The sequence below is a fragment of the Manis pentadactyla genome, chromosome X (assembly GCF_030020395.1).
Source record: "Manis pentadactyla isolate mManPen7 chromosome X, mManPen7.hap1, whole genome shotgun sequence".
Classification (NCBI taxonomy): domain Eukaryota; kingdom Metazoa; phylum Chordata; class Mammalia; order Pholidota; family Manidae; genus Manis; species Manis pentadactyla.
The window spans coordinates 48,514,466-48,533,487 of NC_080038.1; the positions used below are offsets into that span (position 1 = coordinate 48,514,466).

General features: G+C 36.0%; 1 protein-coding gene across 2 annotated transcripts in view; it reads right to left on the reverse strand.

Annotated features, from left to right (window-relative positions):
• Positions 1-19,022, reverse strand: part of WNK3 (WNK lysine deficient protein kinase 3) — a 221,358-nt gene that overhangs the window by 172,600 nt on the left and 29,736 nt on the right. For both annotated transcript variants that reach the window (XM_036930857.2, XM_036930856.2), the window contains exons 2-6: positions 9,487-9,659; positions 8,512-8,732; positions 7,642-7,799; positions 4,435-4,523; positions 1,066-1,285 (exon numbers count right to left, since the gene is read on the reverse strand). In XM_036930857.2, coding sequence (XP_036786752.2) covers positions 1,066-1,285; positions 4,435-4,523; positions 7,642-7,799; positions 8,512-8,732; positions 9,487-9,659 — 861 coding nt within the window. The remainder of the gene's footprint in view (positions 1-1,065; positions 1,286-4,434; positions 4,524-7,641; positions 7,800-8,511; positions 8,733-9,486; positions 9,660-19,022) is intronic.

Below are 19,022 nucleotides of genomic sequence, written 5' to 3' on the forward strand. Positions count from 1 at the left end.
AGTCTTAACAGAACTTACCTCCCACATACTCTTTCTTAAGAAGCTGGCAGAGAGGAAGCATGCCACTAAACTAAAAGGGTAAGCCAAGAAAGAGAAAGACATGAATTTGGGAAATACAAAATCCAGAACAGGAGAGAGGCAGAGAAATCTAGGAAGATAGTAAAGAGGACAATCAGGATGATAGTCATACCAGATGTCCAAGGCAATCTGGATTGGAACAGTACAACTAGAAAGATAACAAGTTAAAGGCTATCATCTCCAAGATCATCACTGTCATTGTCCAATTAGATCACGTGCTGCCGGAGTTCCTGCCCGCCCTCCCTCCAAGCTCTGCAGCATCCCGGATCCGGTGTGCATACACATTCCACCCACGGAAGTTATCTGCCTTCATCTATTCTTGTGGGATGGTGGTCATGGGGAGAGTAGAAATAGAGAGGGGCCTACTCCCCATCAAACCGTATTGTTACCAGACAACTAATTTCTGGTCCACACAGAGGACTGCCAGTGCCCTGACTGTGGTGAGCCGGGTGTGTATTTCCGTGGACTCTGCATGATCTCGCTGCAGACTTCCTCAGAAGTGGCTCTCATAAACACTTAGCAAAGATGAAGCCAATATGACTGAGAGATTCTGTTTCAGCTTATACTTTCCTGGGCATCTTCACCTAATAGTAACTTCAGTATCCAGCTAGGTATGTGCTTACCACTCAGGTTTCAAAACAAAACAATGTATCACTTAGGTAAACTATAATGAAAAACAAAGAAATGATTAACACAAAAGTCAGGGTAGATATTACCCATGATGAGAGAGCAGAATTCAACTGGGAGGAGCACACAGACGGCTTCAAAGGTACCAGCAGTGTTCTATTTCTTAACAAAAGTAGTGTCTATTATTCTTTACACTGTACATGCAAGTTTAGTATACTCTGCTATAGAGATACATTTCACAATAAAACAACAATTTAAATAAAGGAAAGAAGAAAATGAGAAGAAAGAAAGCAATAAGGAGAAAGAATCAACCCAATACTATAAGGGGCTGTGTAGGGAGGTAGCAGAACGTTCACTTACCATTTCATATGCTACTTCCTCAGGTGTATCTGTTTCTAAATTGAAACTGAATTCAATAGCTTCATTGTCTTTGTTCTTGCCTTTCAATTTTTTAGGGTCTTCAACCCAGAGTCTTAAAGCCAGGGATGAATTTGAGCAATCATCCTCCTCTGCTAACTCCACCCTCAGTCCTGTATCCTCAGCAAAAAATGCGTGGTTTAGTAGGTCCCTGATAGACAACCTAATAAGCAAAATACACATCTTGTTATCAATTTTTACAATCTTAAACAAGATATAGAACCCTTAATTAGTAAAAATTAATTGTATCAAAGTAACAATCTTAGTTTAAATTTTCTATTAATTAAACCATTAATCTGCTTTGTTATAAAAAACAAGTCTTACACGTAACTTATTATCAAATGCAAAGAAATTCCAACTAACATGTATTCATAGTAACCTTAATTAAAGATTACTACCAGAAACATCTAGGTACTGAAGTTTAATATATCTAAAAATATATCTACAGAGAGTGAAGTACTGTAGTACATGTTAAGTGGCCTAAGTAGCTTCCCTAAATTACTGGTTTAAGTTACTAAAGACTCAAACAAAACATTGTGAGCAAAGGAAACTAAAAACTCCTCCAGATATATAAACTAAAGTTAATTAGAAATTCAAACTCTTTACAAATGTTATAAATAGAAGTCTCTGACTCCATTAAAAATATTCTAGTCAGGGTACTTCATTCTTTAGAGAATGCCATAGGTAAAGCTAATTTAGTTCAGAAAAGCTCTGAACTAAATGTCTTAGTTTTCTTCAAGTATTTAAGTCTAGTGCTGTTGGCCAAAGTATACATACAATGGATACAACTCTAGCCCAATATTAGGGATTAACCATCTCTGAAAAATAGAACAGTACTCAAAAGATTCTTTTACAAGCTGGGGCAGTTAATTTCCTAAAACAGATATATGATATCTAATCTTATCTGTATTACGGGCCATGGAGAGCTAAGACTGGTGTATTCTATGCCTAAGCAGAAAGCCTCTCCTTTACTATTTAAAATAGATAATGTATGATACATCCTATAAGTTGAAGATTTTCAACCTTCTACATTTCAAACTCCTACAGTCATCAAGAGACAAATACTTAAGTAAGACAGTGTTATAAAAGGAATAAGCTTGATGAGACTAATTAGTTTTAAGGCTGAGGTGAAATGTGTTTAAGAAGGCACAACCAAGATAAGCCCTCTGACATTCAATGAAAATTTTGCCTAGATATTTTTACTAAGAAATAATTATAGCAATAGCATCAGAAGATAGCATTCACTAAATCCTTATTACTCTGCCAGAACTTTCACACGCATTCATTATCTTTTTAATCATTAAAATTATACTTCTTCTGAGGAACAGCTAAGTAACTTGCTCAAGATCACACTGGCTTAAGTGTGAGCCCAGATTTGAATTTTAGTCTGATGTTGAAGCTTTTACTCTTTCGAATAAACTAATATGCCAAGAATCCTTTTGAACATTCTATTGTTCTTTGGTATACTAACAACAATCAGAATCCAAACTAAACTGGCTACTTCAATATAGTATTTTTAGCTTTGCTTAAAAAGAAGCATGCCTAAACTCCTACAACTCAAATACAGCAACAATCAAAAGCAGAAAAAAGATAAACAATCCAATTTTTAAAAGGGCAAAGGACTTGAATAGACTTTTTGCCAAACAAGATATACAAACGGCCAATTAATACACGGGAAGATACTTAACATAATTAGTCATTAGGGAAATTCAAGTCAAGACCAGAATTAGATATCACTTCACACCCATTAGAATGGCTATTATCAAAAAACAAAAAATAACAAGTGTTAGTGAGGATGTTGAGTAATTGGACCCTTCACACATCGCTGGAGGGAATGCAAAATGGTGTAGCCACCATGGTGGTTCTGCAAAAAATTAAATACAGTATTACTGTATGATCCAGTAATTCCTCTCCTAGGTATATACCAAAAAGAACTGAAAGCAAGGAGTCAAGCAGATATGTGTTCACCAATGTTCATGCAGCATTATTCATAATAGCCAAAAGGTAGAAATAACCAAAGTGTCTATGAACAGACAAATGGATAAACAAAATGTGATGTGATGTGTGTGTGTGTGTGTGTGTGTGTGTGTATGCAATGGAATATTATTCAGCCTTAAAAGAGGAAGGAAATTCTGATACATGGTACAACATGGATCAACCTTGGAAATACTATGCTAACTAAAGTAAGCCAGACACAAAAGGACAAATGTTGTTTGGTTCCACTTATATGAGGTACTTAGAATAAGCAAATTCACAGAGACAGAAAGTGGAATAGAGGACCAGGGGTTGAAGAGAAGAGAGAATGGGGAGTTAATTGTTTAACAGGTACAGAATTTGTGTTTGGGAAGTTGAAAAAGTTCTGGAAATAGATAGTGGTAATGGTTATATAACAGTGTGAGTATACTTAATGCCACTGAACTGTTAACACTTAAAATTATTAAAATCTTAGGTTATATGTTTTACCATTATTAAAAAATATATAAAATCTAGATATAGCCAGTTGGTACAAACACTAAGAATGTTCTATAATAAATCTAAAATTAAACAGGCTTTACTTTGGGGGCTTTCTATATTCTCAGATATGCAACACTAAAGTAATAAGAACAGGGACAGTCAATGAAATCCTTGTAGAAATAATTTCTATAAAGGACCTATGCCTTTATTAATCATAATCAATACAGAGGTAAAAATCAAAGACTAACCTACCAATTTAAGTCAGCAACTGCCCAAAGCTCAAATTTAAGGGAAATCTAAGCTAAAACTAAAGGGAATTGTACATAAGAAAAAACACAAATGATGATACAAATAAATCTAGAATACTACTTCTTAAAGAAAAATAGCCCTATCAGCTTTACCATTAATCATGACGTAAGGATATATGTTCAAATAAAATACATCTGGTGAGTTGACAGTTAAATTTTTTTTAACTTTCATAAAAAACCACTTAAGTACTTACCCGAAGGTGACACAGCAGAAGCTTTCTACTATCAACTGTTAGAAACAAGTTAACCTGGTGGGGGGGCAATCCATGGACTGTTAAACCAATGCTGAAGGTGATGAAAGCTTGTCACAACACAAACAAGCAAACCAGACAAACACAATTCAAATTTTGGTTCAAGGAAAATTCAGTACATGATATCAAAGTCTAAACTGGCAAATAAGATGCACTGATACACTTCACTCTAGACAGTATTATTTGGCTTCCACTCAAAAGTCATACCCAGCATGATTCAAGGGTCAAAAAATGACTCAGTAGAAGATAAGGGGAAAATATATCCATGAAATACATCATTTCACTACATTTGCACCCACCTTTCAGATTTGTTTTGACGAATACATCCTTCAATGATTTCTTTCACTTCAGGATCAGTGACTTTATTGAAACTGGCTGGTTTTATGCCCTGGGAGAAGAAAAATGGTTTCTAGTCACAAATTAAGCAATTGAAAGCACAAGTCAACATGACATTTATTAAAATAATGATCTTTACCATTAAGCCATACTCAAGTTTTAAATGAGATAAATAAATATATATGTACAGCATAAGTTTAACAGCTTTCTTGATAAGGATTTTGTAATAGGTCTACAAATAACAGTGAAAAACTGTAAATAATCTAAATCAACAACAGAGGCAACATTACATAAATTATGTGATATATATGCTAATATGCAGAAATAAAAAATATCCTCAAATAATTCTTAATAACATACAGAATTCTCATATTGCAACATTCATTAGGGAAAAAATAGGATCCCAAAGTGTACACATAACCCCAATTAGCAAACTATAACAAACAAGTATCTTTTGGAATCAGAAAAATAAATGTTATTAAAAAGTACTTTTGAAAATTCCAAGTAAGGATTTCTATATTACAAACATTCCAAACCAATATTATTTCAAAGTCTTCTAGAATGGGCAATCAGTATGTATGTATGTATGAAAAAAAATAAATGTATATAAACTTTTTAGAAATCTGAATTATTTTTATCCTTATGTAATACTAAAATATTGAAAGATCCTCAAGCTAATTATCAGGTTCTAGGAATTCAATCATAAATTAGGTCCAGACAACACAAAACATTTCTGTAACTGTGTTAGCTCCTTGACTCTGCTTATTTTATATTCTATTACTCTTAATTTATGAGTTTTAGATTTAAAAAAATAATCCAAGTAAGATGACTACAGTCGTTTAATAGAAAATTTCAAATTAATCCAGAAGCAGAAAGGTATACTAGAATAATTGTCATGGAATGAAGAAATCTTAAATCTAGTTCTAGTTCTGTCACACTACCTCACAGGATACAGAATCATACACTATATATGCACACTATCATATATTAGATAAATCTGGTCAAAGTAAGGGTTAATTTGGACCTCAAATACAAGAAGCTTTAATATGGATAGAAAGCTAAATTGTGATATGGCATTTTTGTGACTTTAATATACAGTAAGAAGGCCACCATTTAATAAATGGAGTTATGTTATTCTACTTAAAGAAAAAGCCGTCTTTGACCTCTCCACTGATATCTTACCCATTTCCCAGCCCTGGGTAATTACTGCCTTCCTCTGATCCTAGGTGAAACTAAGGTTGGGCATGAAAGAGATTCTTAGGATGTTTTAGGTAACTAATATTAGGGAACTGCAACTTACATAATCAGATACAAACTCTTTTTTTATTTGTGGATGTACCATAAAGGGACCCAAACTAAAAAGACATTCTAACCTTATCTCTTCTTCTCAGCTCTGTTATAGAAATGTTCAAACACACTCCAAAGTAGAATAGTATAAGAAGCCCCATGTAACCATCACCAGCTTCAACAACAAGTCATGTTCTGTAGACCTTGTTTCAGCTATATATATATACCCATACACTCTTTTCTATCCTGGAATATTAGAAAGCAAATGCTAGGCATTTTGCCATTTCACCCATAAAGTCTCCAGTTTGTATCTCTAACAGATATCACATCATCATGCCACCTAAAATAATTACCTATAACTCTAATATCATCTAAAGCCCATTCCACACTCAAATTTTCCAGAAGGTCTAAATGATGTCTTCTTACAGTTGGATAAGGATCCACATCCAAATCTGTATCCAAACAAGATTCTTATGTTATATTACATGATTGGTGCATTGGAGCTAGCTAATAGCAGCTCACAAGAGCCAACTATTACACTTTCAGGAATTTTGCAAGCTGATCATTAAACACATATTATTAAAAATATTAAATTATATAAACTCACACTTACATAAATTATATTAAAAGCCAATTAATTGAAAATATCACTCCTTAATTATTTTACTGCATTTTACTAGTATTTATGTCCTTGAGGATGTTCACATCTATTGTATTTGTACAGTGGAAATAATACATAATGAATGCCACTGTGCATCCTTTCCCAACCCTGCATTCAGTGAGGTCACTTAAATCAGTCATGGTAGGAGTACTTAACACCAAGGAAATCAGCAAATGCTAGAAATCAGTACTTTTTCTTTTTCGGAGACTCAGGTGTTAAACATTTACCAGCTCAACACTATTTTAAGTCTCTTGTATTCTGTAAACAGTCCCTCCCCCTTTTTTCTTTCATGAAATTGATTTGTTGGAGAAACTAGGTCATTTGTCCTACAGAATGTTCCACATTCTGGATATTGGCCTTATTTCTTATGGTCTCTCTAAACAAATCTTACTACAGTCAGACAGACTTGGGGTCAAAATTCACCATTATTAATAGCTGTGTGAACTTGGGTAAGTCACAACCTCTAATTATCATTCTTATCTGTAAACTCAAGACAGTACCATCTTGTAGGGCTATGAAGATGAAAGCATGGGTAAACGGTACGCACTTAAAAATGGGACCTATTAATATCAGTTACCTAAAACACCCTAACAATCTCTTTCATGCCCAATCTTGGGCCACACAACTGGATATGATATAGACCTGTTTTGGACAATCCTAACACTCTGCATCTACCTCCCTTACATTCCTTACTACACTCTCATCCTCTTATTTTTATAGTTATTTGTGATTTATATTATAGCCCTACTAAAAATGTAGCTCTTTATGGGTAGCAAACACTTCTTACTATCTTTGCATTCTTTGCAATTTCTAACACAAAAAAACTACTCAAAGAATCAAATATGGTATCTGTTGAACAATATTTTGAATGCCCTTTCATAATCAGGCTTTTAGAACAAGAAGAAATCTTCAAAACCATTTACTCAATCTTTATTATTCAGCTTTGAAAAATAAGATCCATCTAATACCTAAAAATTTTTTACAAATTGATATAGATGATATTGCTGTACATTTTCCCAAAGATACTAATACAGAGCATTTTATGTGACCTCAATAGAGTATAGGTATATAGCATAAATCTAAAGCTTGTTAGTCACAATTATGTTAAATTTAACACTGTTATCCAGAACTAAACTAAAATTAGATTTGACTAAGTTGACTTTATCAACTTCAATGTGAAATATGGTAATTAGTGAGGTAAAAAGAATAAAGTTCTACCTACACTAGTTACTTTACGGTATATTTGAGCTGCATTCTGGCATTCAGAATAAGGGTACTCCGAAGTAGCCATTTCCAGCATACACATTCCAAAAGCATAGACATCTACAGATTCATCATAGTGCTCTTCATACATCTCCGGGGCCATAAACTCAGGAGTCCCTACAAAATAACACCACAAACATATTTTTATTAAAAAACAACAACATCCACCAAGATCACATTTACTTTGGTTTAAGAATTACCTGAGTTAATTTCTGCTCCCTAAAGGCAAATTTATAAATATAAATTTATAAATATAAATTTTGCTGAATACTTGCTACATTTATATAAAGAACTTAAAGAGCTTCCTTAACTTTCCATGCTGATAAAGTACAATTTTTAATGATCAAAATTCAGTAATAATTACTAATATCTGTTTTTATTACTATCTTTTGGTATTTTTCTGAATTAAATTAATAAATCCTCTTTCTTAAGTCTTCAGAACCTTTCAATAATCTTAAATTATCCCACAAAAGAAATATGCTAGGATGTCTCTGAAATAAGCCAATATGTATAATAGATATTTCAAAGCAAATTCACATTTTAGGCCATAGATCAGCACACTTCTCTGTAAAGGGCCTATTAGTAAATACGTCAGGCTTCGCAGTCCATATGGTTTCTGTCACAACCATTCAACTCTGTCATTGTACAAAAACAGCCATAGACAATAAGTGAACAAGTAGAGGGTAACTGTGTTCCAATAAAACTTTACTTACAAAAATAGGCAGTGGGGCCAGATATGGCCATTGGCCATTGTTTGCTGATCCCTGTTTAGACATACAATTAACAAATCTCTCTTTACCCAACCAATAAACTATAAAATATTAATTACCAATGACACTCTTAGCAAATGACGTGCGCATTAAGGTGGCTAGTCCTAGATCTCCAATCTTCACAGATCCAGTGGGTCCCGTGATGAAAATATTATCACACTTCAGATCCCGGTGAATAATAGGAGGTGTCCTGGTGTGCAAGAACTGCAACCCCTTTAAAATTTGCCTGCACCAGCTCCTTAAGACCTTTGGTTTCATGACTTTAAATCGTTTTAAGTACCTACACAAAGATACCAAAGACCATATATAAACAAACATACTTAGCTTATTGTATGAGCATTATTACAGTAAATCATGTGAACTAGCTGATATTATATGTATTATATCAATGAGTTATTTTCTATTGTCTGTTAGGGCAAAAAAAAGAAATTTTAATCTAAGACCTTATCCTTAGAGAAGACATCCTACCAAGTTTAGCATTTTTAATTAAAAATAAGAATCATTCCAATTGGACTGGCCTTTTGTGGAATGGCAGCACAATTTTCCAAACAAAGTCCTCTAATCCCAATAACTGCTTATATAGTCAACAGAGGGTTAAACTATGTAAAATTTTAGTGCGAAGATGCTAGGAAACAGAAAAAGCATATCCCACATGTAATAGTTACAAATAAGTGATAATACTATCAAATGACTGTCAGAAACAAAACACCGACTATAATTACGTAGTATTACTCACTAGATATGTGAACCTGGTCATGCCCTCAACCTTTCAGTATCTTTTACAAAATGACATTAGATTATCTCCATGATTTCTAATTCTAAAATTCTATGATATCCCAAAAATATTATATTAATTACTCAACATTGTATTTTCTAACCAACTTCATTAACATACTAATTTTTAGCCTGCCCTGAAACAGTCACTAAATTCATATTCTTTAATCAAGTAGCATTATTTTGCAAACAATGTTTATGATTCCTGAAAAGTTTTTCCAAAAGTTTTGACTCCATTGGCATTATCAGGGTCAACTTACGTCTTCAAGGTTCCTGATGTCATAAGTTCAGTCACCAAAACAATACATTTCTTTCCTTTTAATGTAGACTCCCAGGAATCATAAAATCGAACTATATTGGGGTGTTGGAGACCCTTTAACATCTCTGCTTCTTCCTTGAACCTTTGCTGCTCAGCTTTTGTTAATTTCCGGTCCTAAAATGGAGGAACAAGTTCCAAATTCAAGTCTAGAAATTCTCATGCATATTTCTGACAGCACGCAAATGAGTGCTTTCTTTTATTGTATGTCTATATGTATGTATATGTATTTATTTTCCTCTGTCAATTGTTTTCTCAGGACCAATATCTTTTATTAGGTAGTTACTTTGACTCCTCTCATAGAGCAATACAGCAGTTGTTACATTTCATAATTATGTTATAATCACATTGGCATAATAAATCAATACCTTAAAAAACAATATTTTGGCTCACTAAACTTTCTGTGGTAATAAATTCATTATATATATAATATATATAATATATAATTCACTATCTTAAGACAGGAATAATAAAAAAGTTAGACACCTAGACATTTATTCTGGTTAAATATCTGAATTGCCAATACATTTGCCAACAGAAATATAAGGTTACCAATCAGTGAAAGGCCTTCAAACAGGCACTGGACCTCCAATCTGCTACAGAAGTGCTACAAGTCAAAGAAGCAATGTTCACAGAATTCTGAAAGAGGGCTGTGACACTAAAATTCTAAACCCTGAAAAGCTATCAGTCAAGTTTATAAGGGAAAAATACATATATTTCCATGAAAATAAGAACACAGGAAGTATAGCAGACCATACACCCTTCCTGAAAACATTACTCATACAATTCCATAAAAATGTGACCAAATAAAGTCATTAGAAAAGGAAGTGTGCTATAAAATGAATGGTAAGAAATGTCTAATAATGCTTACTTAGAGTTAAACATAAGTAATTGTGGCTAACATGGTTGTTAAAATTGAATGAATTTTCTAAACAATAATTAAAACAGTAGATACATAATGCAAAAAGAACAGTTGGGAATTAAAATTCCAGATTACTTCATTAAAATCTAACAGATAAGAATAAATACAATTTTTGTGTTTTGCAAGGGGGAGCAAGACAGAAGGGAGTGATAGAACTATTTTAAGTTCTAATGTCAAAAGAAAAATAATCAACTATGCTAGTTAATTTAGGTATAATTCCATTTCAGGTGGTTGACAACACATAAATTCCCTGCCTTTCTTGAATCCCACCAAAATGACAAAAGAAATATATAAATAAATCCATAACAGTGTTGGAAGTATAAGAAGGGTTCAAACAAAAGTTTAAGGTTAAAAAAAATGGGTACCTTGATATATTTTTAAGAAACTCAACAGAGAAGAAATGACAACTTGATAGAAACAAAAGACTTCTATTAAAGTATTCTTTTATGTTAAGATTTAACCCCAATAAAGAAGCACACCAGAGCTCTGGCATTTTCATTTTTCATTATTTATTAATATTATTCCTTGAAGTACATAAGGAAATATGTAAAAGGATATTCAAAACAGGATGGTTTGTGTGTGTGAAAAATTAGAAACAACCAAAATGTCAATAACAAAGTTATTATATGCCAGGCACTATTCTAAAATTTTTTAAACATATTAACACATTTAGTCATTACAACAACCCTTTGAGAAAGTCATTACTACTGTCATCTTCATTTGGCAAATAAAGAAACTGAGGAGAACATGGTTAAATAACCTGCCTAGGAGCAAATGGGTCACCGTATGCTAAATTGGGTTATAACCAAATAAAGTTAAAAGAATGAGATGGAGCTCTGTGTACTAATGTGGACAGAACTCTAACACATACTATTGGGTGAAAAAAGCAATCTGAAAAATTTACAACATCATAATTATAAAAAGAACCAACTTGAACAATGTGACACTTAAGAACATATATTTAAATGCATAGAAAAAGGACTAGATGGAAACACAAATGAGTTAACTGCAGTAATATCTGGAAAACTAAGGGAAGAAAACTGGCATGAAAGAGTTTTTCTTTACGTGATGACCATTTGGTAAACCTCCATAGTCATTCAGCAATATCTTTTACTTTATTGAATATGTATATGTAAATATCTAAACTTTAGTCTCCTAAGGCTTAATTTATATTTCATTTTTAATCCATTTTTAATTCATTTCTGTACATGCAGCATTTTCATGCAGATGGTTAATCAGTTGTGCTAACACCACTTAAACTATTATTTTCTCACTGACTTGAACATATCTGTAGTACATTAAGGTTCCAGCTATACTAGGTTCTGCTTCCTTTCACCAATTTGTCTATTCCTATGGCAGTGGCTTTCAGTATATTTAATAACTGGTAAGGCAAATCATTTTCCTATTCTTCATTATTTTCTTGGCTATTCTCATCTAGTTATATTCAATACAAACATTAAGATCATTTTTCCAATTAAACTAAAAAAGAATCTCCTGGAATCTTAATTGGAATTATATATATAATGAACTTGGAAGAAACTAGCATCTAAAAGCCATCTAAGACTTCCAGAAAAAGGTAAAACATGGTGGAATATAAAGGCAAGGAGGAAACGTCCTCCCAAAAACACATAAAAGAAGGAAATACAGGAAATACAACTACACTGCAACATGACCTGAAGATTGCAGAACAGACAACATACACCTGAGGAAGAAGAGACAACCACACAGAAAAGGGTAAAGTGGCAGAGCCAAGATCAAGTGGGACCCAAGACCACCCCCCAGCCCCAGCCTACAGGTGGGAGAAAGAGGAATGGAGGGGGGAGGGCGTAGGAGCCAAGGAGTCCTGCACTACTGGCCCTGGAGATGTGCACTGGGAGCACAACCCCACATTACACTGGGTTATGGTGATTAGCAGGGCTGGACACCAGGGAGAGGTGGAATGCTCTGGGAGGCTGAGACCCCAGCCATTGTGGAGTACAGGCATGCTCAACCAGTCCTGAGACCCAAAGAAGAGGTGGCAGTTTGAAAGACATGCCAGCAATGGGAGGAATACATAGAGGCAAGGGTTGGACGGAACTCTCTCCTCACGAGAAAGGGCAGGTGAAGAATACATTCCCAACCCTTCCTCACCCCAACAGGTCAGGAACTCTTGGGAAATCCAGACACTCTAATCCCATGTTGCAAGCAATGCAGGCCCAAGGCTCCTCCCTGCACACACTGCAAGGAGCCAACACACTTGGCCCAACAGCAGCATTAGACTTTGCTGCCTGGCAGGCAGAAGGAGACTCTCCCAGCCTCCTTGGCTCCATTTCAGCCCTTCCAGGAAGGTGCCTGCAGGAGTCAGCCTGAAAAGCTCCTTCCTCCCTGTGGGTTTCCAAGCCCAGTGAAGCATATTTGGCCCAGGCACAGCCAGACATCAGCCCACCCACGCCATTATCCCTACAGCCCCACCATTGCTGCAGGCCAGGCAGACGGAGGCCCTGTAGAGGAAGCTCATGAGAAAATCCTGAGCTGATAACAAGGCAGCAGATGAAGTACACTGCCAGCACACAAAGACACCCTGCCCACTGCATGCCAACAGCTAGGGTCCCCACAAAATAGAACCAGGCACTAGAGAATAGAGAATATTAAGTTCTAGGCACCACAAGACTCCTTCTTCATAAAGCTATAATTCTGTAGACCAGAAAGCATAGCAGAGCCATCTAATACAAAGGAAGAAACACAGAAACCCTGACAAAATTAGTAGGCAGAGGAATATGATTCAAACAAAACTACAAGACAGAACCGCAAAAAGAGGGTTAAATGAAATGGAGATTACCAATCATCTTGATAAAGATTTCAAAATAAAAGTCACAAACATGCTGACGGATTTACACAAAAGCATTAAGATCTAAGGGATGATTTCAACAAAGAGACAGAAGACCTGAGAAAGAGCCACTCAGAGCTGAAGAATATAGTATCGGAAATGAAACATACAATGGAGGGATTTAGAGTAGCATAAGTGCAGACAGAGGAGAATGTGAATGAGATGAAAATTAGAGAAGAGGAAAACAGTGAAGCCAAACAACAGAGAGAAAAAAGGATCTCTAAGAATGAAAGAATGATGAGAGAGCTGTGGGACCAAAGGGAGGGATGGAAGGAAGGAAGGAAGGCAAGCAGGCAGAGAGAGAGAAAGAGAGGTAGGGAGGGAGGGAGGGGGAGACAGAGAGATTAAGAGGGAAAGAAACAATGAAAGAAAGAAGGAGGGAGGGAAGGAGGAAGGGAGGAAAAGAAAGAAAGAGGGAAGGAGGGAAGGAAGGAAGGAAGGAAGGAAGGAAGGAAGGAAGGAAGGAAGGAAGAAGGGAGGGAGGGAGGGAGGGAGGGAGGGAGGGAGGGAGGAAGGAAGGAAGGAAGGAAGAAGGGAGGGAGGGAGGGAGGGAGGGAGGGAGGTCCAAACACAACACTAAAGAAATCCATCAAATAAGACAACAGTATAAGAGAGGAAAAAACTAACACAGAGATTAAAAAACAGCAGAAAACAATGAATAGAATGACAATAAGTACACATCTATCAATAATCACCCTAAATGTAAATGGACTAACTGCACCAAACAAAAGACAAAGATTGGCAGAAATGATTAAAAAGCAAGGACTATCTATATGCTACCTACAAGAGACTTACATCAAACCCAAAGACATATACAGACTAAAAGGGAAGAGACAGAAAAAGTTATTTCCTGCAAACAATAGGGAGAAAAAAGCAGGAGTTGCAGTACTTGTATCAGACAAAATAGACATCAAAACAAAGAAAGTAACAAGAGATAGAAAGAACATTACATAATGACAAAGGGGTCAGTTCTACAAGAGGATATAACCATTATAAATATCTATGCACCCAATATAAGAGCACCTAAATATGTGAAATAAATACTAACAGAATTAAAAGGGGAAATAGAATACAATGCATTCATTCTAGGAGGCTTTAGCACTCCACTTACACTGAAGGACAGATCAACCAGACAGAAATAAGTAAGGACACAGAGGCACTGAACAACACATTAGAACACATGGACCTAACAGACATATACAGAACACTCCACCCAAAAGCAGCAGGATACACATTCTTCTCAAGTGCACATGGAACATTTTCAAGAATAGGTCACATACTAGGCCACAAAAAGAGCCCCAGTAGATTCAGGATTGAAATTGTGCCAACCAGCTTCTCAGACCACAAAGGTATGAAACTAGAAATAAGGTATGCAAAGAAAACAAAAAAGTTCACAAATACATGTAGACTTCACAACATGCTCCTAAATAATAAATGGATCAATGACCAAATAAAAACAGAGACTGAGCAATGTATGGAGACAAATGAAAACAACTCAACACACCAAAATGTATGGGATGCAGTAAAGGCAGTTCTAAGAGGAAATTATATTGTTATAGGCTTATGTTAAGAAAGAAGAATAATCCCAAAAGAACAGTTTAAATTCACAATTAATGAAACAAGAAAAAGAAGAACAAGTGAGGCCCAAAGATAATAGAAGGAGGGGCATAATAAAGATCAGAGTAGAAATAAATAAAATTCAAAAGAATAAAACAATAGAAAGAATCAATGAAAGCAGGAGCTGGTTATTCGAGAAAATAAACAAAATAGACAAACCCCTAGCCAGACTTACCAAGGAAAAAAGAGAGAGTACACACATAAACAGAATCAGAAATGAGAACGGAAAAATCACTAGAGCCACCACAGAAATACAAAGAATTATAAGAGAATGCCATGAAATACTATATGCTAATAAATTGGATAACTTAGAAGAAATGGACAACTTTCTAGAAAAATACAATCTTTCAAGGCTGACCCAGGAAGAAACAAAAAATCTGAACACACCAATTATCAGCAATGAAATGGAATTGGTAATCAAAAAACTACCTAACAACAAAAACCCCTGGCCAGACAGCTTCACCACTGAATTTTAACAAACATTTAGAGAAGACTTCATACCCATCCTCCTTAAAGTATTCCAAAAAGTAGAAGAGGAGGGAAAACTCCCAAACTCATTCTATGAGGCCAGCATCACTCTAATACCAAAAACAAAGACACCACAAAAAAAGAAAATTACAAACCAATACCCCTGATGAACATAGATGCAAAAATATTCAACAAAATATGAGGAAACCAAATTCAAAAATACACCAAATAGATCTTCCATCACAACCAAGTGGAATTTATTCCAGGGATGCAAGGATGGTACAATATTAAAAAATTCATCAACATCAACAAAAAGGACAAAAACCACATTCTCAATAGGTGCTGAAAAAGCATTTGATAAAATTCAACATCCATTCATGATAAAAACTCAACAAAATGGGTATAGAGGGCAAGTACCTCAACATAATAAAGGCCATATATGACAAATGCACAGCCAACATTATAATTAACAGTGAAAAGCTGAAAGCTTCAAGAACAAGACAAGGATTCCCACTCTCCCCTCTTTTACTCCACATAGTACTGGAGGTCCTAGCTGTGGCAATAAGACAATGCAAAGAAACAAAAGGCACCCAAATTGGTAAGGAAGAAGTTAAATTCACTGTCTGCAGATGACATGATTCTTTACATAAAAAATTACTAGAAGTTTCCCGTGATGAATCCACCCAAAACTACTAGAATAGTTTAATTCAGCCATGTTGCAGGATACAAAATTAACACACAGAAAACTGTGGCATTCCTATATACTAATCATGGACTAGAAGAAATAGAAATCAGGAAAGCAATTCCATTTACAATTGCATCAAAAGAATGAAATACCACAGAATAAACCTAACCAAGGAAGTGAAAGACCTATACTCTGAAAACTACAAGAAACTCATGAGAGAAATAAAAGAAGACACCAATAAGTGGAAAATACATCCAGTGCTCATGGATAGGAAGAATTAATATTGTCAAATTGGCCATCTTGCCTAAAGCAATCTACAGATTCAAAGCAATCCCTATCAAAATACCAACAGCATTACTCACTGAAGTAGGAAGAATAGTTCTAAAATTCATATGAAACCACAAAGACTCTGAATTGCCAAAGTAAAGATGCTGTGAAAGAAGAGCAAAGCTGGGGGACTTCAAGAAGAGCAAAGCTGGGAGATACTCCCTGACTTCAACCTCTACTACAAAGGTACAGTAATCAAAATAATTTGGTACTGCCACAAGAACAGTCCCATAGATCAATGGGAAACTATAAATAACTTACATAAAAACCCATGTATATATGGTCAACTAATATACGATAAAGGAGCCATGAATATATAATGGGGAAAAGACAGCCTCTTCAACAACTGGGGTCAGGAAAATTGGAGAGCTACATGTAAGAGAATGAAACTGGATTATTGTCAAACTCCATACACAAAAATAAACTCAAAATGGATCAAAGACCAGAATGTAAGTCATGAAACCATAAAATTCTTAGAAGAAAACATTGGCAACGGTGGATGGTCAAGATAGCAGCGTGAGTAGGGTAGCAGAAATCTCCTCCCAAAACCATATATATTTTGAAAATACAGCAAATACATCTATTCCTAAAAGAGAGACCTGGAGATACAGTATAACAGACAGGGTACATCTACATCTGTGAGAACTCAGCATCTCACGAAAAGGGTAAGATACAAAGCGATGACATGGAGGAACCAGAGCACTCCCCCAACCGCAGCTCACCAGCGGGAGGAAAAGAATCAGAGTGGGGAGGGAGTGGAAGCACAGGACTGCTAAATAACCAGTCCCAGTAATCTGCACTGGGAAGACAGACACACATTGCATGGTGTACTGGATATTAGAGAAACAGAAAACTAAAATCTGAGATGGAGACTGCGAGCAGGTCCCCACAGTCAGGTCCCCTGGGACAAAAGAAAAGTGGGCGCTTTAAAAGTCTTAAAGGGACAAGGGTTTAACAGGTGGACAAAATCATCCCAGCACACTCAGGCCAGAGGCTGGAATCTTAGAAAACTTCAGGTGCCCTAACCCTCCAGCTGGCAACACAGCTCCGAAGTCCCTCAAGGTGATAAGCAGCCCTCCGTTCATTCCCCCCTGCAGGCACTACAAGCAAACCAGCTGACCCGTGACTGCTGTGGACCAGCCGGGGAGCAGCCCTGCCCACAGCAAACACACAGAGACCTCTACCAGAGCGCAGCTAACTGGGCCAGACCCAGAGGCTGCTGCCAGCATCCACCTGCCTGGCACAGGCAGAGGAAGCTGGCGCAAGGTCCAGAAGGCATGAAGGGGTGCCATACTTGCAGGAGAAGACACGCCACTACTCTGCGAAACCGTGGAAGTGTGCTAGGCTATCCTGAGGGCTATCCCGCCCATGGCAGCTCAGGAGATTAACCCAGAGACTGCTTGCTGTGTGTGGGTAACCATCACTAGCAGGGCGAAGGGAAAAGCAACCAGCAACCAGGAAGGGACTTTGTTCTTCCAGCTGACACAAGCACGACTTGCCAGCAATCACTTCTATTGCCATGAAAAGGCAGAAGAATCTGGTCCAGTCCAAAATGATTCACACAATGCCAGAGAGAGAGGGCCTGGCAAGATAGATATAAACAATATTCTTGAAAAAGAATTCAAAATAAAAGTCATAACCATGCCTCTGGAGCTGCAGAGAAATATGCAAGAGCTAAGGGATGAAGTTTGGAGGGAGTTAACAGAAATAAAATAATCAATACAAGGACTTAAGAGGAGACTGGATGAGGTGCAAGAGACTGTTAAAGGAATAGAAATCAGAGAACAGGAATACAGAGAAGCTGAGGCAGAGAGAAATAAAAGGATCTATAGGAATAAAAGAATATTAAGAAATCTGTGTGACCAATCCAAAACGAATAACATTTGCATCATTATAAAGAAGAAGGAGAGGGAGAAAAAGAGATAGAAACTGCCTCTGAGGAAATTATTGCTGAAAACTTCCCCAAACTGGGGAAGGAAATAGTCTCTCAGACCACAGAAACCCACAGATCTCCAAACACAAGGGACCAAAGGAGGACTACACGAAGACATATAATAATTAAAAAGGCAAAGATCAAAAACAAGCACAGGGTATTAAAGGCAGCCATAGAGAGTAAAAGATCACCTGACAAAGGAAAACCCAACAAGTTATCATCAGACTTCTCAACAGAAAACTTATAGTCCAGAAGGGAGTGGCATGATATATTTAATGCAATGAAACAGAAGGTCCTTAACCAAGAATACTGTATCCAGCATGATTATCATTTAAATTTGAAGGAGAGATTAAACAATTCCCAGATAAGGAAAAGTTGAGGGAATTTACCTCCCACAAACCATCTCTACAGGGTGTTTTAAAGGGACTCCTCTATGTGGAAGTGCTCCTAAGGCTAAATACCTGTCACCAGAGGAAATAAAGCCACAGCAAAGAAAGCAGAACAACCAAATACTAACTAAAGACAAAATAAAATCAGCTATCCACAAAATCAGTGACAGGAAACAAAGAAGAGTACAAAATAAACCATCTAACATATAAAGAATGGAGGAGGAAGAAGAAAAAGCGAAAGAAATAAAGAATCATCAAACTGTGTTTATTAAT